Source organism: Sitophilus oryzae, unplaced genomic scaffold, assembly GCF_002938485.1.
Source record: "Sitophilus oryzae breed Bouriz unplaced genomic scaffold, Soryzae_2.0 scaffold_216_pilon_pilon, whole genome shotgun sequence".
In the NCBI taxonomy this organism is placed as follows: domain Eukaryota; kingdom Metazoa; phylum Arthropoda; class Insecta; order Coleoptera; family Curculionidae; genus Sitophilus; species Sitophilus oryzae.
The window spans coordinates 39,135-63,178 of record NW_022146770.1 but is presented as its reverse complement, the minus strand read 5'-3'; the positions used below and the strand labels follow the sequence as shown (position 1 = coordinate 63,178).

At 31.9% G+C, this 24,044-nt stretch overlaps 1 protein-coding gene across 1 annotated transcript in view; it reads left to right on the top strand.

The window, feature by feature from the left end:
* LOC115884238 (dorsal root ganglia homeobox protein-like) overlaps positions 1 to 24,044 on the top strand; it is a 45,310-nt gene that overhangs the window by 6,961 nt on the left and 14,305 nt on the right. The window contains exon 2 of the mRNA XM_030902742.1: positions 13,737 to 13,854. Within this exon, the coding sequence (XP_030758602.1) occupies positions 13,761 to 13,854 (94 nt within the window). The 5' untranslated portion in view covers positions 13,737 to 13,760. The remainder of the gene's footprint in view (positions 1 to 13,736; positions 13,855 to 24,044) is intronic.

The window sequence follows — 24,044 nt, the reverse complement described above, 5'->3', positions numbered from 1 at the left end:
TGTTGAAACGCCAAAAGAGAAAACGACTGCAAAGGAGATGGTAGAACATAACTCTTTTTAAAAATCGAGTTTCTCACAGGGTTGGCAAATATCATGATATTTATATAAATATCAAATATCGGATATATATCCGATATATATCTGATATATATCCGATATATATCAAGTTATGATATTTATTTTTGTTTTTATTTTTTTATGTAAAACTGCGTTTAGTATCAAGTAAAATCAAGAGGTCAAGCAAATATTTTTATTTCAACTTAATTATTGTTGCTTTGCGCATAATAGGAACAACATTAAAACAAAAATATATAAAAAATATACAGAAATTCTAAAAAATAAACAGAACTTCTAAAAAATAAACAGAAATTCTAAAAAATATACAGAAATTCTAAAAAATAAACAGAGATTCTAAAAAATAAACGGAAGTTCTAAAAAATAATCAGGAATTCTAAGAAATAAACGGAAATTCCAAAAAATAAACAGATATTCTAAAACTAACAACAAACAAATTTATATTTGATTTATTAATTTTATTAATGCTAAATCATGATCAGATTCGTTCGATTTACTGAAGCCGAGCCCGAAACGAATTCGGGGAATCACATAAAGTAAAAAAATACGTTGTGCCGTAAACATGTTGACTTTTTTAACGTAGAAATTTAAGAAAAGAATTGAGTATTATTTTTTTATAAATATCATGATATATATCAAGGTATAAATATCATGATATATATCATGCCAACCCTGGCTTCTCGTGGTGGTAACAATTTACTAAACGATGTTGAAACAGAAGATTTTTGTCGGATGTCACTTACAGATTTTAATACCTTATTATAGATTTAATTGACATAAAAATAATGAAAAGTGATACCAATTACCGAAAAGCAATTTCACCTAGAGAAAGGCTATATAGCTATAACCTTACGGGCCTTGGCGATTTTACTACTCCTCTATTAGTTTTAAAACAACTTCATTCGTCCATTCCATTTTTGATATTCGATCGCAAACGTGGTAAACAAAATCCCGTCCAAACCGAACGTACAATAGCGCGAATTTTCTTTGATGTGCCAACACGGCGTGAAACAGCGTCGAGCGCGAGCAAGCAATCATTCGCTCGCTCGCAGCGCCGTCCACACCAGTTAAGCGTTCCCATAGAACATACTCGAATTCTTGCTCGCTCCTGCTCGCTCATCCGGTCTGGACGCCCCTTAAGAAGCTCAGTTTTGACATACAGGTTGATTCGAGGGTGTAGAGGTTCGATAAGAAGGGATTTTTCGAAATTCCAGTTCCAGGGTTGTTCCCCTCAAATATTACAATATTTTTTATTTAAAAAACGGTCATGCTTCCGAAAAAACAATTAAACACGTATATTTTATTTTGTTTTTTTACATATATTAAGATTTTTAAAAAATGTATACAGGGTGTTCGAAAAAACTGGTCATTGATTAATCAACGATCCTGCTTAAAGAGCTTGACGTAAAAAGCTGATTTTTGGAAAACGGATTGACTTTAGGGTGTAGAGGTTCGATAAGAAAGGATTTTTCGAAACTCGAATTCTAAGGGGGTGAAACCACCCCTCAAATATTAAAATATTTTTTATTTAAAAACCGGTGAGTTTTTCGGAAAAAACTCTTAAACACGGCAAAATAAAAACACTAAATCACCACAATACACCAAAACACTTTTACTTTTACACTGGACGCGCGTTTCGCTAACCATGTTAGCATCATCAGCAGATGATTATAAACTAGTGCAGTTTATAATCATCTGCTGATGATGCTAACATGGTTAGCGAAACGCGCGTCCAGTGTAAAAGTAAAAGTGTTTTGGTGTATTGTGGTGATTTAGTGTTTTTATTTTGCTGTGTAACACCAAAGGTTCCAACCCTCAACTGTAATCTTAAACACGTATATTTTATTTTGTTGTTTTACATATTTAAAGATTTTTTAAAAATTTATACAGGGTGTTTCATAAAATATGACCATTGAGTAATCACGATTCTGCTTAAACTGCTTAACGTTTAAAGCTGATTTTTGGCAAACGGATTGACTGTGGGGTGTAGAGGTTCGATAAGGAGGGGCTTCTCGATTGTTTTTTCTCATGCTGACATAAAGGTGAGAAAATCTTATCCAGTTTGTATATTAATGGAAATTCTTGCTTTGCTTTATCATCACCATTACAAATGATTAATTCGACGCGAACGAAGTCGCGGGTACACGCTAGTATCTAATATACCTGTAATTTTTTAGCGACATATTTTTAATCACATAATTTTACACAACGAAAAAGATTTTTTTCCTGTGTAACTTCCCTGTGATATAGTGATTAATAACCACTGATTGAGCACTAATAAAAATGTTTATCGAGCTCCAGTTGGAACAGTGAGGAATACAGTTAATAATCTTTCCAAATCGATCAACCTAATTAAAGACTTAATTATTTTATTACTTCTGCCAGCGGAGAACGTTGTCAACAACGAATTTATCGTCAATTACTTTATTAGTCGATTGAATACTGATTTAGTCTATTTCTAATCGGGATTTACACGTAGAACTTTATTAGGATTATATGAGTAGTATTTTGATTTATAAGAATTTAATGCATACGTTTTTGAATAAAATAATATACAGGGTGGTCCGAATTGTATTTGGGAAACTTCGACAGCATTTTCTGCGGAAAAAAAGGAAGTAAAAAAGTTCGTATAAATGTATGTCCTAATAAAACTCTTCGTTTTAGATATATACAGGAGTTTTTTGATATGGGAAATTTGATTTCGATGTTAATGTGACTAGCACCTTTAGGGGGGAAGGGGGTCGCCATCTACTTATTTTACTAAGTTTTTTTTATTTTATCTGGTTTAAAGAGTAATAACATTTTGTCCGTACCTGTATAAAAATAATTAGTGGAAAAATATACATTTTCGCAGTTTTTTACGTAAAAACTTCGTCTCTTAGTAAAAATCGCTACGAGTACGAGTAGGTAATCGTTTTCGAGATATTTTAAAACGAAATAATATATACATCGTCATCCTAGAATAAGATTGTTCTATAGACCATTTCGATGAAACTGAGAAAACAAGGTTTAAAGTTTAAACTGGATATCCGTGAACACTATATACCAAAATGGTTCTATTAAACATATAAATTAAAGGTAATATAAAGACCTATCAAACATATGTATTGATTTTACTTTTAGAAGCTTTATTTAAAAGATATTAGTGATTTTAGATTTGGATATAGAACAAATGTGTCTATTAGCTGTGCATTGAGCCGATTTTAGGGATATAGAACAAAATAAGGGGATATAGAATACTATAATACTCATTTTAAGCTGAATTATTTGTATTTCAAAATATTATTTCAACACAAAATAACTGAAGTGGAGACATTAAGACATTAACTAAAAACAACATAAAAATAAAACCTAAAATACAATAGTAGTAATTATTCGTCTGCATTGTTTATTAAAAACTATCATTTTTTTAATTTTAATAACTATTTAGTTTCTGCAGAATATGCTGCCGAAGTTTCCCGAATACAATTCGGACCACCCTGTACTGTTAAAAAAGTATCTAGCGTAACCTAACATAGGTAATATTAAACAAATAATTTCACTAAGACCTTAATCATAACTGACATCTACATAATCATCATACCCTTAATCACGCACTCTATGCATATTATTCACCCTGTATATCCTTGCCCCTCGTAAAACGATAATCGTATGATATGAGGGACGCAATTTGTCTAGCGAGGACTCTATTAGCCAGTTAGATTCAAATTGAATTTGGTGAAAGCACCCCTATCTTTAACATTTCAAACAAGTGGGTCCGTTGCATAAATTAGGACAAGTTATAATTTGCCCGAACTCGCAACGTCAGCGATGTAAATTTTGATTAAAAAGACACATGCGGACGTCAAACGATACTCATTTTCCTTTATTAGATTAAAAGTACTGTTAAAATACTACTACTTAATTGCTACTCTTGTAGCAATCACACATGCATTTTTTAGATGATATTTTTATTATTAGAGAACGGGTAAAGTTAACGTAACACGGAAAAAATCAATTGTAATAAACACCACAATTCTAGAAAAGCTTCTGCTGCGTTTTGTGTCTAAAATGGTATTAGAGTACTAGGCTTCACGTTGTAGCTTTCATTTCCACATACATACTGCCATTACTCGCTGACGAGTATCTTTACGAGCAAGGCGTTTTCTTTCATGAGCTTTTCTGTGACTGAAAAGCTCGATACGTGATGTTATCTGTCTACCGCACTCCGGACATTCAAAAATCTCATTGCTTTGTTGCCTCTTTACTTTTTGGTTGTCGCTGTTAACTAAGTTTTCAATAATTCTTCTCCATTCCGTTCTATTGTGAGCTGCTTCTTTACGCTCATTCTGCATGTTAATCCCCTTTGAGGTTTCGTGGAAAATATCCTTGTACCTTTTGAGTTGTCTACCCGGCCTCCTCTTACCGTCTACAAGCTCACCGTAAAACAGAAATTTTGGTATGCGGTTTTCTTGCATTCTGCATACGTGACCACGGGATTTTGTAATCATGACTTCAATACTCTCGCAGTTAGCTTTTTCAAGGACCGATACGTTTGAGGCATGATGGAACCATTTGATTCTTAAGAGTTGTCTAAGAGTTGTCTCTGTTGCAACTTGTTTAATGCGTTCATGTGGCGGCGGTACGGCATCGGCACAAAGGCTTCGCTTCCATATAACATGGTGGGAGTTATTATTGCTCGGTACACTGCATGTTTTATTTTTCGTGCTCAAGTCATGATTGTAGAAAACCCTGTCTTTTAATTTCAAGAATGCTCTTGAAGCGCTGCTAATCCTGTGCTGAATTTCATAGTCGATATTGGCCTTTTCCGAAATCAAACAGCCGAGATAATTTCCGCTACATATTCCAATAGTTCTTCTCCGATTTTTATAGCATTGTTGTGATTTTCGGGGGGAGTGCACGTGATTTTAGTTTTATCGATGGTCAGTTTAAGTCCCAAAGCCTCTATTAAGCTTTTATTTCTACCAATTTGTAGATCTCCAAAATATTTAAATATGCTTGACTTTATACGAAAATAGATGTGGTGGTAATTCTCACAATTTGTATCAGAGAATATTCAAATAATTGAAATTTGAATGAAAATAATTTTTCAAATGGTATCACTACTAACTATATTTTTTTGGCCCAATTTACTAGGCATATCGTAAACTGAGTTGGGGAAGAATATATTAACTCTCAGAGGAATCTCCCCACGGGAGATGGCACATGTTTTTTGCACGATGGCACAAATACCTTGTACAAAACATTGATTTAAAAAAAATCAAATATCAATCAAATCAAATCTACGCTAAATATTTCTTCACTCATGAACAGTAGTTACATTTTTTTTAATATACATATATCTGCATGATATACATATCCAAAAAATATCATACTATCATCCAATTACTTTTATTAATATTTATCAGCTATATTTAACGAGTTTCAGAAGGAATCTGAATTTTATTAATATACATTTTACAAAATCAGAAATACGGGCATATATTTAAATTATTATTAAATAATAATTTGTAATTAATATAATAGATCGAAGATTAAATTAAATCAAATAAATTATCGGTTCATACACGCAGTCCATTTGACTATTAATTATTGCAATCGAATTGTTGACAAATCTATAGCGTTTAAATTATTTCATTAGGCAAATTAGCAAAGTAATTTACTATACACATATTTAAGAGCCTAATTGGAATATTAATTAACGAAACTGAATAAACAATACCATTCGATTAATCAGCAGCATTCCATTAAGCAATATTTTATAATAGCGTATGAATAATTTTAAGCGCCATCTGGTGGCTGAATTTTGATAGATTTAATATTTTAACAGACATAATATTAATGATACTATAACTCTAATACAGCGTTATATACAGGGTAAGTCTTAAATAAATGTAAATATTTTTACGAGTGGTATATTTCAACTTCAGAAACACACGTCTATGAAGTTTTTAATTTTTTTTTAAATTTTGTGTTTGGATTTGTTTTTAATTTCTAGTTAAAAAACATAATATATTTGTCGCACGAAAATTTTGATGTTTCAATATACAGGGTGAGTCTTAAATAAGTGTAAATATTTTAGGGGTACGTATATTTTAGGGTATTTCGATCTCAGAAACACGTCTATGTCTATTTTTCTGCGATTTTTTTTTAATTTGCTATTTTTTGTATCATGTAATAGGGCAACATAGACAGTAGATTAAATTTAGAATGACAAAACACAGAAAAAATCCAATGGTTCTCAAAATTTAAACAAAAACTAAATATATTTTTTTAAATTTTCAAGGTAAAATAACTCGATTGTTTTGGCCTTATTTTAAAAACGGTAAAGAGCAAATATGTTTCTTTTATTGAGATCTACCAGCCCTGTGCCAAAATCTTTACACTTGTATATTTACAGAAAGTACTAAGAAACCAAAATAACAGTATCTGTTTTTTAATAATTTCCGTTTTATTGGCGATATACCCAACTTATTTCTCCAAAAAATCCTATATGGGTATTCGCCACTGCAATAAAATCTACAAAATAAAATAGAAAAAAATATCTAACTATATAATAACTATATATGTTAAATAAATTTTACATTGGTGAAACATCTAGACCCTTAAGTATTCGAATTAAAGAACATAAAGATTATTTAAGAAAGGGAGATTTTCAGAAATCTAAGATTTGCCAGCATTCATGGGACACAGGGCACAGAATAAATTTTCATAACGCCAAAATTATAATGAAAGAAGCGATAGCCCCCAATAGAAAAATAAAAGAGGCTTTTTTAATACAATCTAATAAAAATAAATGTATTGCTCATGCATCTGTATATGTTAGTAATGTATGCCAATCGCTTCTTTGATTTTAAAGAACATAACATACGTAAATTAAAAATAATCATACAGAAAGTTTGGGGCTTTTTGGTTTTGGTTTGGTTTGGTTTGGGGTTATCAGGTGGTAATTGTTAATTTTGAAGTTTAACTTGATATAATGTCATTTTAATGGAACGTCAATGGTTTTTGTAGACGTATCTGTTTTATAAAAATAAAGTGTTCTCGAATAGTTGAATTTAAATATTTTAAATAGATTGTTTCTTTATTCTTTGTATTTTTTTGCTTCCAACGACGGAAAGAGATAAACTTTCCGAAACTTTAAGCATTTTTTTTTGTTCGTTAGGAAAGGATATTCAAAATTTGTATATCTGTAAACCTAATTGCTGACCAGTAGTTTCCGTTTGGATTAACGCAGCAATGTTTACAAAAAAGAACTATTTTATTTTGTAAATTTTCTTGTAGTGGCGAAATACCCATATAGTATTTTTTGGATAGATAAATCCGTCACATAGGTATAGACATTTTTTACCCAACTTATTTCCATAAAATAAACAGTTATGAACTTTTGGGTATGTATTATTTAAAAAGCCCATTCTCTTTTGTATTTGATAGTTGAACATAACTACTTAATCCAAATAACACCTTTATTAAGGGCCATTAAATTGGGCTCGCAAGACCCGTTCAAATATGCTTTCCCACCCAAATCGTATTTATTTAATTCCACCCCTGTGCCAGTGTCATTTAGTGTCCAACCATCTGGATAATTCGATTTAAAACGGTTACAATAGTGGTGAATCCAAGTCGAACTAATTTGCAGTTGAACAAGGACTATATGTTATTCTTTACTCTCAATTTCTCTGTAGAGAGTTTATTATTTAGTTGAGCAGAGCCGATTAAGTAGTATTTAAGCTGGTTTATTTATATTTACTGATTTTACTCAACAGGGAATAAAATATGGGAATATATTATGGTTTATTTAAAGGTCGTAAATACTAGTTTACTGTACTGGAAAAACGAAAAGCATTTTGCGAAAATATACATAAAAAATGTAATGACCAAGAGAAAACATAACCCCTGGTATATTTTTTGTATATTTAAATAGATTTAGACAATTGACACGCATCAGAGGATGGTTACGAAAGGCGTTTTCTTTCATGAGCATATCTGTGACTGAAAAGCCCGATACGTGATGTTATCTGCCTACCGCACTCCGAACATTCAACAATCTCATTGCTTTGTTGGCTCTTTACTTTTTGGGTGTCGCTGTTTACTGAGTTTACAATTCTTCTCCATTGCGTACAGTTGCGCTGTTTCTTCCCACTAATTCTGTATGCTTCTCTCCTTTAAGATTTCGTGAAAAATATCCTTGTACCTTTTGAGTTGTCCACCCGGTTTCCTCTTACCGTCTACAAGCTCACTGTAAAGAAGAGATTTTGCTAGGCGGTTTTCTTGCATCCTGCTTACGTGACCAGCCCATCTTAAGCGGCATTTAGTAATCATGACTTCAGCGCTCTCGCAGCTAGCTTTTTCACGGACGTATACGTTTGATTTGATTCTTAAGAGTTGTCTAAGGTGTCTTTGTTGCAACTTGTTTAATGCGTTTATGTGTCGGCGGTACAGCGCGGCATGGCACTCAGGTTTCGCTTCCATATAACATGGTGGGGATTATTATTGCTCGGTACACTGCAAGTTTCGTTTTATTATTAAAGTCATGATTGTAGAAAACCCTGTCTATTAATTTCCAGTTTTTGAGGCGCTGCGAAGTGGAAACCGCTGGACAACTCACGCGATACAAGGATGTTTTCCATGAAAACATAAAGGGGATAAGCATGCAGAATCAGTGGGAGGAAGCAGCGCACCTTAGAACGCAATGGAGAAGAATTGTAAACTCAGTTAAGAACAACAACCGAAAAGTAAAGAGGCAACAAAACAACGAGATTTTTTAATGTCCGGAGTGCGGAAGAGAGATAACATCACGTATCGGGCTTTTCAGTCACAGAAAAGCTCATGAAAGAAAACGCCTTGCGTAACCATCTTCTGTTGCGTGTCAAATACTCGTCAGCGAGTAATGGCAGTAGTAGTATTTATTAGTTTCGATGCTAAATGGAATACTATGGGATAAGAATATAACTATAGAAAACTAAAAAAGAATTTTCAATTCCATCGTAAAAAACATAATTATCTACAGCTCTGAAGTATGACCATTAAAAGAGAAAGCTGAAAGAACACTAAAAGCCACGGAGATGGACTTTTGGAGAAGATCGGCTGGAAAATCCAGAAAAGATAAAATACCAAATGAAACCATAAGACGCCAAATGGAAGTAAAACACGACATCGTAGATGACATTAGAACTCAGCAATTAATATGGTATGGACATGTGTAAAGACTGGAAGAACATCCAATCCTAAAGAAAATATTAAATAGGAACCCTCAAGGCAGAAGAAAAAGTGGAAGACCACGCAAGAGCTGTAGAGAGGGTATTGATAAAGAAGTTTTGTACAGAGGTTTGGAAGTAGATGGATGGGGAGATGGAGAGAGGTGTAGATTAGGAATCGGAAGACAGAAAACGTTGTAACCCGATAATATATAGTATTTATTAGTAAAAATACAGTGGTGTTTAATTTCAATTATTTTACGAACTTTTTAATAAATACTTTATTAAAAAGGGTATTTTTACGTCAATATGTAAAAATATGAGACTGTTGTTAGTATTAACTAATATTTAGTTCTACAAACTAAATATGTACGTTAATATTCAATGAACTTCCCTCAATTTCACCACAATAAATTATTATACGATCAAGATTAAATCAGGGGCGAGCTTAAGAAGCTGCGCTGAATGTCGAGTGTGTGAATTTTCTCCCCAAGTAGGACTTCCTGTCTTTCGCACTTCTGAGAATAATAATAAGGCTTGTATACACAACTGATGATTGTTTGGGAGTTTTGTTGGTATACATCATTAGGGGTATTTAGGTAATTAGCTAATATTTTTTACCTGTTATTTTACAGGCTAGGGTGGGTTTCTTGAGTGTCATTTACTTGATGTACAGGGTGAGCCAACGATAAAGTCCATTATCTAATTTTTTTCGAGGTTATTTAAAAATTTAAATAAAAAAGTTATAAAAGAAGCTTAAGATACACATTTTAAAATTATTATAGAGTAATATATCAATTTGTTTAAATAATGGTCAGATTTCATGTGGTAAAAAATTGTCAGCGATGCCATTGTTTCTAAAGTTGGACTATTAAAATCTGAAAGAGATGAAGTAGGCTAGTCAATCTGGAGGTTGAGGTGAAAAAAAATTAGTAACCAACCGATCTCAACGGGAATATGTAGATAATGATCTCCTATTTAACCCCTCAAAAATCCCATTCGGTCCCAGTGGGAGAAGTTTGAAAAAAACCGCCGCCATCTTGGATTTTTTCGTTTTTTTTCAAATATCTCCGTTTTCATAACTTTTTTCGAAAAAACTAACGATATGTTTTTTGTAGAGAATTAAATTTAGAATATTTTACCTTCAATCATTTTTTTTTCGAAAATAAATAGTAATAGAGATAGAGCAATTTTTTACAATACGTTTTATAAATTTTCCAGTTATTTAAATCAATCAGCTATAATTTTTGCGTTAACAGTAAAGTGTTAATATAGAAAAACCAAGAATAAATTTAAGCATTAAAACAATTAAAAATAACGTTTAAATATTATTTATTAAATAAAAATATCGTTAAAATTTTTTTATTAAATTAAAGTTATTAAATAAAATCTTCTATGACGTCATCCTTCATCTTCAAGTAAAATACAAAAGTTTGTGCAGCTGATTCCGTACACACTTTGAAGAACATTTAAAACCCAGTTTTCTACAAGAACAATTTATAGAAGACTGACTCTTAGCAATTGCAAAAAAATAGTAGGTCATGAGGCGCCACATCTTCTGTTGATTGTATAGGTGTCAGATTACCTTTTTGATCTTTCTTCCATCCATATTGTAAAGGATCTAACTTGCTACCAATCCATTCTTGAATCGAAAAAATACAACGTATAACATTTCCTACAATAGATATATCTTTACAGTTACCTGAAAGTATGTCCTGAGTAAATGAAGTTTTCCAGAGTTCTCAGTTGGAGGCAAATTAGCTAAATTAAAGGTAGTCTTAAGGGCTTGTCTTGATGTAATCCTATTGTGTAGAGTGTATCTAGATGGCTAATTAATATGTTTAATATAGCTTTGGCAGTGATATAGCTTTAAAAGATAATTTAATCCTAACTGAAACAAGTCATCTTTGTTAGCATTTTTTTCTAAAAATACGTCGAAGTATTGTTAAAGATCATCTTTTTTCAGTACCAACAGGAACATTTTTTTATAACTAAATACGTATTATTAGTTATTTGAATTAAATATATAATTAAATAATCTCGATTTAAAACTATCTCTAAAAAACAAACACAAACAAAACTAACTTTCCTCGTTCCATTCAGAAGAATTCGAATGATATGCAAACACATACGGGTGATTTAGACAAATTAACTGAAATATGTCTCAATAAAATTTAGTTGGCTCTCTTTATAAGCCTAATTTGAATATTGTTTTATTAATACAGTAACTGAATTTGATACCAATGTATCAGATTAGCCCACATGGCTCTAGATTGGACTTTGTTATTTATATCCCGTAGTTAGTCGTAAATTGATTTAATGTTATCTTCAACTCCAAACTCCAATTATAGAGAACGTCTTGAAGAAGAGCATACGTCTTTAATTTCTTTTTTTAATCTACTTTTTACATGATTATTGAGCATTTTTGTAGATTTTCGTCATGAAAGTTGCCACATAATATGTTAAAATTATATTTTTTTAATGGACAAGCTGACTTCAGATAACTCAATAATAAAATAATAATATAATAGTTAGAAAAATGCTTCCAATTTGCTTATATTTTTAACAAAACGATGTTAAGATCAACAGAATGTGATTAAAACTTAATACCAGCATTTTATTTTTTCTTATTAAAACTTCAAACTGGTGGCACTAGCCGTTTTCTGAAATGTTTCGATGCAAAATCAAAACTTTTAGAGGAAATGTTTCGAAACATTTTCCGCAATTTGTGTCCAAGCTGTTCCCTTTTTCAGCAGCCACTGTTTCTAAATGTGAAGAAACAAAATACCAAACTAAAATAGTCTTTGTCTGTGTGGATTTCAAAATGAAAACAACCATCACCAATGTCGACCTCCGCCATAATTTTTTCTCTTAAAATCTTTTTTTTTTAGATTTTCTCGCACAAAAAATGTCTGGTAAAAGCAAATTTCATCGTTTAATTTAATTTTAATAATGTAGTTTCATATTTTTAATGCCCCTTATATATATCATTATTTGTTGCTACAAAATATCTTTGTTTGAAATATAGATTTTTATTTTCATTTGTTTGGTTTTGAAAATAAAAATATATAAATCCATGTAAGTAGAACGCGTTCTTATGAGTTTAAAAGCTCAACAGCCGATGAAAACATATATTTTTAGTTAAAAACGCTATCACTAGCCAACATGGCGGAATTTTAATTCATTATTTTATAAAATTGACATGGAGTCGGATACAAATCATCTACATTATATCATATTTGTGTCTCAAAAGGGAAAAACTTGTGTTTCGAAAATGTTTCAATTTAGCGCTATTTGTTTAGAATTTCGAACTAGTTACCTGTCAACAACGCCAATCAAAACTTCTGGTCAAAATAATTAAAGCATTTTTATTTACTTACTACTATAACACAATTAAAACATAAAAAATAAATTCCATTGTGGAAAAAAGAGAAAAAAAAACGTTTGCTGGTAACATTTTTCTTCGGTCTCCTGTTGGGTATGGGTAGTGGCTGTTATTACAATTATTCCTAAAACAAATAATCTCTGTAATGCGTATAATAAATAATTATAAAATCGCACAAGAAAAATATCTGCATGTATTCGTACTCACATATTATGTCCTTTCTTCAGCATTTTTAATTAGTGTACTATAAAAACTTGAAGGATGCTTCAATGCAAAAACTGCAGAACAAAATGAAAACAATAAAGTAAGGTTATGTTCTCATATTTGACAGAATATCAAATAAATTATGGAAACTTTTTGGGTACAAAACGGATACGAAATCTGTAAATGTAAGCCACATCTGTTTCTTAAAAGTTTCGAAAAATTTGTGACACTAAAATCTTTATTGTTAAAGCTTATGTAGCGAAACCAAATTTTGGTAAAATGTTTCGAAACAAAAAGCGATTTATGTTACGAAAGATATGTATCAAAAATGTGATGAAACTGTTTCGCAATGTTTCTCGGCAGAGATTTTGTTCTGATTTTGTGTCTAAAAATGCTACTTGGGTTATATCTCCTACAATAGTTAAAAGAATAAGTATATCAATAATAATATTAAAGAAAGAAAAATTAAAATAAATATCTGAAAATGTATAAACAATAAAAATACAAATACTATATAACAACCATAATATTTGGATAGCGTTTTTATTCGATGTTATCGACTGATATAACAAACATTCTTTTAATTATTCACGCTAAGTGAATGACATCATGGCTATATTGCATCTAGTTAAGTTGGTAAATTTAATCAAAATTAATTATCAGTTAATTTAGTTCAAGTGCCGTCACTGTTAGCGTTTTATTCAATTTAAGCCGCGTGTATTCGCATGATTTGCAAAAACATCAACTCCAACTTAATAAAGTTACTTTAATTGCGATTGTTCTCATTTACTGGTATGCCCACATATTTTATTCTTGATTTTATTTTGATAAAATTGAGGAATAATATTATAAAATGTATATTTTTTCTTTTTCAGATTGCAGGTGGGGGTGGCAGGGGTATGTTCTGCTACCACTGCCCATCTGCTTTGCATCCTGGAGCTCCACAACCTAGATTGCCTACGTTAGAATATCCATTTACCCCGACGCACCCCTGTAAGTAAAGTTACATGATATTATTCAAGTATTCCTTTATTTTTTCAAATACTACATTAATAAGGGAAATTCCTAAACTTATAATAATTGATTTTGAATATCTTGAGGGAATGTAATTGAAGATGTGTTTTTCCCTAGAGAACTAGAGAATATGTTCTTAAAAAAGGAAAGGAAATTACGTTAATTAAAATTCTGCCAAAAATGAAAACGATATTATATTACCATAGAAACGCGTTTTGGTTTTTAGTATTTTTTTGGTGTTTTGACGCTGATTTTTTTGCGCGATAAACGGCCGTATCTTTTTTACGTTAACTCATAAGTTTCATTTTTTCACAGCTTCAAGGGATTAGAGACCAGAAGAGTATATGATTTTAATTTTAATTCGATACCTCCACGCGTTCCAGAGATAAAGGGACCTAGATCACCCTAGATCATATACTTACGTGGATAAGTAAATCACTATGGAAACTGTCGCCAACATATCAACAACTTCCATTTTCCTTCTTTTTTGCTCACGCGGTGCTTCTATTCTATCTATCCTTGTCGAGGACCTATCGTCCACGCCACAAATTTGAACATTAATTTTGAAAATTGAATTTGTAAAATGCATATATTTGAACAATAAATTGAATGTTTACTGTCACAAAAATTAAATTATATAAAAAATACATTTAGCCACTCCGTACGAATATCAATATTCTTAGGTAATCTAAACAGAAAGTATGCCCATGTGGTTTAATATAAACAAAAGAACAACTGAATACTTCACTTGCCTATGAAAAGATAATTCGGGGACTTTTATATTAGAACTTCCACACATCAAACACTTTCTAGTCATTTTTACAAGTATTTAGAAAGACCAACGAAAAAAAATAGAAATATAATTGCACAAACTTAAAATTAACTTGTCACTGAACACACTTGCATCCTTGGCTATATAAAAGCGATCAAGAAAAGAGTACTTAATACAATTTTTTAAAATAAAAAACGCAAAAAACAAACGTGCAACTTTTAATGCGCGGAGTAAGGTTTGGTTTGTTTCGGAAAAGACAAACCTATTGAACGTTTCATAAGTTCAATAAAGAAGGATTGTAAATGGCATGTCATGATGTTGGAGACATATTTTTTAAACCACGCTTTATTGTGCAAAAAAAAGCCAAAACAGCTTCATCGACAAAGCACTCACAAACAACAAAATCACAAAAAAATACAAACAACAAAAAATACACAATACAAATAATACAATTCAAAAAAATTTAAGTCTTTAAAATTACAAAAAGAATATACATGGACAATTTTAGAACAGTACGCAGTAAATAGATATAATTTTAAAGTTATAGAATATTAAATACTTGACCTTTGACCAGTGTGTGAGATGATCAAAATTTTAAAATTCAAAATTGTTCATAATTAAACATCAACAAAAAAGTCGTTTACCGCATATAGGGCTCTCTCCAGTAGGTATGATTTTAGAGCTTTGCGAAATGCGGGAAAGAATGAAAGCGATTTGATATTCAAAGGCAGATGATTGTATTTTTTTTTGGCATTGTACAGTATTGAACCGTTAACTAGTTCTGAGCTCGGGGTTGGCAGATAAAGATCGTGCTCTGTATTCCTAAGTGGATAGTTATGAGATGGCCTTTCGGGAATAGCAGATATGTGCTTGCGGATTAAGCAAACGGATTCAAAAATGAATAAAGAAGGAAGAGTCAGTATTTTTAAATTTTTAAAGAAATTCTGGCAGTGAGTTCTACTGTTCAGTCCCAATAAATATTGAACTGCTCTCTTTTGAAGTCTGAAAATACGATCAAATTTTGTTGCGCAGCAAGTACCCCAAAATGGAAGGGCATAACGAAGATGTGACTCAAAAAGTGCATAATAGGCTATTCTAGAGGTTGAGAAATTAAGTTCCTTAGAAACTGATCTTAGCGCAAAACAGGCAGCGCTTAGTTTCTTTGACAGAGCTTCAATGTGAAAGTCCCATTTTAACGAGTTGTCTACAACAAGTCCTAAGAATTTCACAGAGTCCACGACGTCAATAGTGGTGTTATTAAGTACAAAAGGTTGTAAGTAAGTACTTTTATATAACAAAACTTTAGTTTTTGATAGGTTGAGGCATAGGAGATCAGAATCGCACCAAGACTTAATGGTGCGTAAGTCACTGGATATAGTATCATATAGTGCCGCAACATCTGGGCCGCTCCAAGTGAAACTAGTATCGTCCGCAAAGAGGCAGATTTTCCGCTAATGTCCAGATTTGCAATGTCGTTGATAAACACCAGAAACAAAATAGGGTCAAGTACTGAACCCTGAGGGACACCACATTCTATAGGCTTACAAGAAGACATAGACGTATCAATCCTCACAAGCTGCCTTCTGTTGCCAAGATATGACTTAAGCCATTCGAGCGGCACTCCCCCGAAACCGTAGTATTGCAATTTATTAATTAAGATATTATGATTTACACAATCGAAAGCCTTAGAGAAATCACAGAAAATTGTAGCTGTAGAGTGATGGTTATTCAGGCTAGAGTATACATTATTAAAAAGGTCGAACATAGCATCATTTGTGCAACTGTTACTTAGAAATACAAATTGATGGGTAGTAAGTATTTTATATTTAAGGAGAAAAGATAGAAATCTTTTTTTAACCAATCTTTCAATGATCTTAGATAATGTGGGCAGGAGTGCAATTGGCCGATAGTTCGAAGCTTCATCTTTATCACCTCCTTTATACAGAAGAATAATTATTGCTGTCTTAAGGCAGTTTGGAAAAACTTCATTTTGGAATGACTCGTTAATTAAAGTAGTAAGATGGTTTAATGTGCATTCAGGAAGTTCAGAGAACATTTTGAGAGTAAGCCCATCAGTCCCAGATGAGGATTTGTTTTTAATACTATTAATTGTACTACGGAGCACATCTAATACTACGGGCGTGAGGAAGAAACTGTGTAAATTCTCATTTGCTTTAGGGAGATATGAAAGTGAATCATGTAATAATGCTAAATTTATGGCGTTGATTTATCCCCGTAAGTATATGTATATGATCTAGGGTCTTGACAAACAAACGTACAGATAACAAAGTGATCCTATAAAGGTTCCGTTTTTTACTTTTGAGATAGAGAATCCTAAAAACACCGTATTATCGAAAAAAAACGGCGCCAAAGACGGCTGGGAAGTCACAATCGATGATAATTTTGGCGAGGTCAATTTCTAAACCTTATTTACTAAAAACTGACATAACACTTATCAAAAATTAACACTAATTATAAAAAATGATCTGAAAGGAAGCCAAAAATGCAATAATATACAGGGTGTTCTATTTAAAAAAAATCATCCAGATCCACTCACACTTTTTTGAGCCACCCTATAGAAGTTAAAATATTTTCCGGAAATACATCCTGGTACATACTTTAGGTCTGCACTTAAACAAAATTCTCAAGTTTTTTATTCTAGGAGCTACAGATGCCCGACGCACTATTGCCGGACCCTGTATATAGCCTTCTTCAGACACTAATTTGTTTAATAAGTTATCTCGACTTGTAAAAATTTGTGTTTGCCACCAGCGACGATGTTTTTTTTCGATTTTTCTTCTTTTTAATAATTAAGCTGTGCATAACAATGAATGCAGACGCGACTATTTCTTGGTCGTCCATTATTTTCACCAACATAACTCTGCTGTGCGCGCACAATTGGATCACTTCATTCGTCGAAAAACATGTTTTTAATTTAAACGGAGCCGATTTAATTTCACGCTCAACTCGTGTGTGCTCAAATCTAAACGCACCTTTAGAATTTTCAAGAAGAAAAAAGGCGCAGTTATCAAGTGTGAACTCATGATATCAGTGAAAATAGAAAATAATTACAAAATTTCTGTAATCATATCACTTGCCATTGAACTTTTAAAGCCGTAATTTTTGCCGAAATTGAAATTTGAACGAGCCGTTAATTTCACGGGCCAAAATACGATTCTAAGCAAGCGGATCAATACAGGGTGGCTAAATATTTAAAGAGATCGCGATGTTTGTGTGCGCGGCCGAAACTCGCGGCAAACACAAGCAGATTACCAGATTAAATGTACAATATCCCTGCATTAAACATGAGATTTTAATTAATGTATCCTCGGCGCGGATGTAATTTCGTTACGCGCCTCCCGAATGAAAGTTTGAAATTGGCGCGTCGAAAAATTCGCGTCCTCGACGACGGGAGGTGTCCTAAATCCGCCACCCTCTGGCGGTAATGGATAGAGACTCGCTCACTAACTCTATTATCCAATTTATGTCGTCGGGCGAAAAGATTTTAATGCATTCGTCTCTATCTCGCGAAAAAATGCGATTTATTTTTCAGAACTCATTTTTCCATAGTAAACAAAAAAATCAGAGATCTAGAATTTTCCATGAGATACAGGGCAACAAATAGATAAAAAAAATTGTCATGAACAATTTAATTGACATAAGAATTAGGCCATTTCGTAACTCGTCTGCTTTTTTAATGCAAATCTTAAGTTCTAACCACCAAATATATTACACAGATATTTTAAAGCCCTAAATTGTAAGTTTAAAGATGAACTTAAGTAAAACGAACAAAGAAAATATAGTCCTCCTACTCTGGGTGCTAGCCCACCAACGCATAAAGGGTAATGAAAAATCAAACGATCAAGCTAGAAAAGGAGCGAACACCATATTAACTAGACCAGAACCGTACTGCTTCCCAAGTGGAAAACAACGTAAAATGGAACTCAAAAACCTGGAAGACTCCATCCGTTATCATAAATTGGAATCCTCAACGGTCTAAGACACTTGAAGAAATTTCTAAGGACTTATGACCGAAAAAAATCAAAGATTTAAGTAAAAACAGTCTTTAGATTATCATAGGTTTTTTAACAGGACACTGTCTCCTCAATGAACACCTCAGTAGATTGAAGCTAAGAAACAACGGCAAATGTAGATTTTGTGGGGAAAATCGAGAAACACCAGATCACTGAGTGCACCGGGACGACACCCATTCGTGCCAAATTTTGGTACGATTGATATCGGGGATGATAGAGAACTAACCTCTGTAAAACCGTCTCAGATTCTAGCTTTTGTCAAAAGCCTAAGAGTGTTTAATGAGTTATAACTCAAGAAAGGGGGACAAAATAGACCTATGAGTTCGCTGTGGTTAACTTCCCCCCTCTCATATAATAAAAAATAATGTGCCAGATTTGCGTTCTTATGTTATAGATGAAATGGCGTTCGCAGGTTTAGGACCAGGAAATAAACAACCTTTTATTTAAAAAATTAAACACGTTTCGACGTGTATTTCCGTCTTTATCCAGGCAATTTTCAACTAGAAGGTTCTTTTGTCAGTAATTAAGTATCTTATCCTCATAGACTGGGTACAATTCACATATTATACAGGGTGGCGCCTCTAATACGCCACGGAGGCTCCAAGGAGAACGACAGTTTGTATTGAAATTAAATTTTGTGAGCATATGTAGGTTAATTCAGAGCATTTTTTAAAAATATAGAGAGTTCTACAGGGTGTCCCTAAAAAAAGTTACATATCAAAGTTGTGTTTTTTGTAATGGAACACCCTATATATTAATTGATTTTCGGATTCTGGGAGAATAATAAAGGTGAGTTTTATAAGAGAAGTATATGACTAAAATGTAAGGTTTTTGACATATTTAAAATTTTCTAGAAATAAAGAACAATTTTTAAATTACAATAAAAACTACCTAAACTGGAATTTACCCGATATAGCCTAATATATAGTTAAATTAACTATTGTACTTCAAATCAAATTAAAACTTGATCCAAAAAGTTATACAGGGTGAGACAAAATTAATATTGAACATTGGTCACCTTTAAAAGCATGTTACTCTTTTATTTTAAATGGAACAGAGAGAAATCATTGTAGCTGCTTTTCGAGGTGGACTTCCACATATACCTTTTAAAATGAAATGATCCTTTTAAAAAGACAATCATTTTATGCAGTTAACTGGAAAAGAAGCATTTTGAGCATTTGATTTAATCTAGCTAATTTTTGACACATAATTATAGGTTTATGTCTAGTTTTAATTCTGTAATAATTAAAATATGTTTTAAATGTGTATCTTTTTATTTCTGTTGAGTATTTTATTCTACAATCTTTAATTTTTGTTAAAATAACAAAAGGTATACCACACAGCCACCTAGATTTTTTCAAATAATAATGATCTAATGACGCAAAATCATAAAAATTAAAATATCTAGGAAAATCTTTGTCTGAGGGGTAGGCAACCTTAATAATATTTTGAAGATATATAAATTCCCCATTGAACACCCGAAAAATATACTGGATGTTTCATTTAAAATAAAGGAGTAACTTGCTTTTAAAAGTGACTAATGTTCCATATTAATTTTGTCTCACCCTGTATAACTTTTTGGCTCAAATTTCAATTTGGTTTAACATACAATGGTTACTGTAATTAAATATCAGGCTATACAGGGTCAACTAAAATTTAGATAGCTGTTATTGAATTTTAAAATTTACTCTTCATTTTCACAAAATATGAAATATGTCAAAATCTTTAGATCTTTATTTTTTTCCTAGAATCCGAAAGTCAATTAATACATAGGGTGTTCCATTAGAAAAAACACAACTTTGATGTGTAACTTTTTTTGGGGACACCCTGTATAATTCTATATATTTTTAGAAAATGCTTTCAGTTAACCTACATATGCTGCCAAAATTTCATTTTGGTATAAACTACCGTTCTCCTTGGAGCTTCCGCGGCGTATAAGAGGCGCCACCCTGTATGTGTACTGTTGTGAATTGTATCAGGATCAATCTAAAATAATGTGGTACACAGACCATCTCATACAATCTAAAATAATGTGGTAGATTTGCGTCCTTATAGATAAAATGGCGTTAAAATTATATCATTAGTCAAAATCTTTAAGTCAAAAATGCAACTCTATCTAAAGAAATACGTTTTCGATTAGTTGCTAGCGTCAGTCCTGACTTAAGACTCTGACATACGGCTGCCAAACTATATAGCAGATTTATGAAACGATGAATGCTTCAAATAGCCAAAGGATAGAGTAGAAAAGACAAAAGACTCAGTTAACAGATGTAAATCTAATGGGATTGGTGGACGGTCATGTGCAAGTTCTGTCAATCTGAACAAGAAACGACCAGACCACATTTTATATATATATATATATATATATATATATATATATATATATATATATATATATATATATATATATATATATATATATATATATATATATATATATATATATATATATATATATATATATATATATATATATATATATATATATATATATATATATATATATATATATATATATATATAATATCGGTGCGACAGCCTGGCAAATGTGCAATTCTCTCTAATAGGCAAAGATAGACATTTGATAGAGAGCTATATGGAGGGTTCAGAAATGGAGGATCAGAAGAGGATCAGAGGAGGAATAAATCTGATGCCATCTCGAAGAATCTAATTTAATCATTAGATTATAATAGATGCTTCGAGGTGGCTATCGGCTATAGGAGGAGGTTCTCATTTCTGTGTAGTAGATTATTGGTTAGATTATCGCTTTTTGGTGAACATAGATCACTATGTCCAACAAAAAGCCATTATCTAACCAATAACGTACAATACAGAAATAAGACACTAGGACACTTCCCCATACATCTTCCCCTTGTAACAATTCCAAATACACTCAAAACATATATAAATTAGCCGGATGAAATATTTATTCTATTAGAACGTAGCGGCCCTAAAGACCGGGCGCTGTTAGTTTTTATTCGGTTTACAGGTCCCGGGGGAGCAAGCGCTGCCTACCGACCCCTAATGGCGAATTTCGGCACCACATGCCGCGCGAGGGGCTCGTTTGCTTATCGTATTAACGGTGGCCTCGTCGAAAGAAAATTTTTCGACGACCTGTGATTATCGACGGATAATCCGCACGGTAATGACTGGCTGGAGAAATGGAGGATTAGTGTCATGATTAATTTTAGGGAGTGGGATAAGTTATACCGGGTGCGTCTCAAAACTGGCACACCCCTGTAACTTTTTTATTTTTTCAAGTAAAAAAACGAGATTTTGTACGTTACTATATGACATAAATCAGGATTGATTGATGTATTCAATTGTTTTTTATTAATTCCTGTTTCACCGGAAATGACTATAACTTTTGATTGTTAAATGTCACTCTTGGTATATTTTTACTTTTTTCAACAGAAAACGACACACTGAATAGAATGACATATAATATATAAATATATAACTTTAGAAATTTTAGCTTAAAAATCGTATTTTAAATTTCAATCTCGAGTGGCTATCCATATCCCTGGCTGTGTGAAAAGCACTAGTTTTTATTCAAGCAGCCTTGGAAAAATAGATTTGGTCCTCTAATGTCTTTCGTGTCTTGTCCTGGCCGGTTAAAAGATGCCCAAATCGTATTTTTAATCATATATCAATTTTTTTCAAATGGAACAAGGGTGGCTCATTAGCATATTTGAAAAAAGCATTTTTACGAATAATTTGTTACCACACACTTGCATTTCGAGTCAAATTTTCGTTATGAACCGCATGTTACAATTTCAAATAAACCATCTGCAAAAATATCAAAAATTGACACGTGGTATGTCATCATAGATAAAAGAAAATAATCTACTATTAAGATAGATATGAAACTTAATAGTAAGATTTTGGGCCAAAGCGCCCCTCCATGTTTTTAGTGGAGACTACGTTTATAACCCAGCGCCTTCGTCTTTTCTGCTTTAAATGTTTTTTATGTTTATATTTGAATTCAAAGGATTTATTTTTAAAGTTACACTGATATATTAGTATATCAGAGTAACTTTAATAAAACATAAGAATATATATATTTTACAATTTATTTTTTTATTTATTTTACAGAGTTTCATGTAAATGATCGTAAGTCCACTGGCTGTCTAATGAATAGACCGAGATTTATAGATTTTAAAGCGAACGAAAAAAAGTCAAACAACGAATACATACCATATATTTTTCTTTTATCTAACATACATACCTTATCGTCTTTTGGAAACACGTACACTTTTGCAGTTTTGTTAGTTTCTTTGCAAGATGCAACACAAGAAAACACCATTTTTACAGTTAATAAATAATAAAACTATTTCTGTATGCAGATTACTATACGAGTATTTGCAAACGCAGGCCCAAATTCAATAAAAATCAAAATTTTTCCTGCGAAAATCAGGCTTTTTTCACTGAAAAGGTATTTTTTGATTTATCAGCAGTCATTGTCAAGTTGACACACTATACAGGGTGTTTTCAAATTAGTCTAAAAAAATTATGGTGTGATTCCTCATGTGTTCTTAAAACAATTTTTATATAACCATTAGGTCTAAAGTCCTTCCTTTCTGATCTTCAGGGTGTTAAAAATTTTAAAAAATCGATTTTTTTGCATAACAAATGGTACACCACTGCTTTTTTAAAGAAAATATATTTTTTTCTTGACTGGCCATCCTTTTTCAACAAAATTGATCTTTTGAGTTTTTCTTGTTCATCAAACGGTTGTCGAGAAAAAAATAAATATACTTATTAAGAGCCCGCCTTAATACGTGTTCTAACAATTTTTTATTTTTTAGATTAATTAAGAAATACCCTGTATAGACATATCACAGGCAACCAAATAAACTAGTAACCTCTAAAAATTATTTTTCCTACCACTAGCGACATACCGTGTTTTTAGTGTGTACTAAATTATTTTATTAAAATTTCACCATATAAGTTTCCAGGCAATGGTATGTCATTCTATTCAGAGTCATTTTTTATGGAATAAAGTAAAAACATACCGATTTAAAAATCAAAAGTTGTAGTATGAAAAGGTTTTCACAAAAGGTTTTAAAAAAGGTTTCAAAAAGTTTGGTCACTTCCTATGAAATAGGAAGTGACCAAAAACAATTGAATACATCAATCAATCCTAGTTTATGTAATTAATTAACATACCAAATCTCGTTTTTTATCTGAAAAAAAATAAACAAATTATAGGGGGAGGGAGCACTTTTGACACTCACCAGGTAAATAAAATAATTTTGGATGGAAATTAGGACTCTTCGTCTAGTTGTAAGTTGTAATTATGGAGACAACTTAATAGCATGGCAAAATAAAAACACTAAATCACCACAATACACCAAAACACT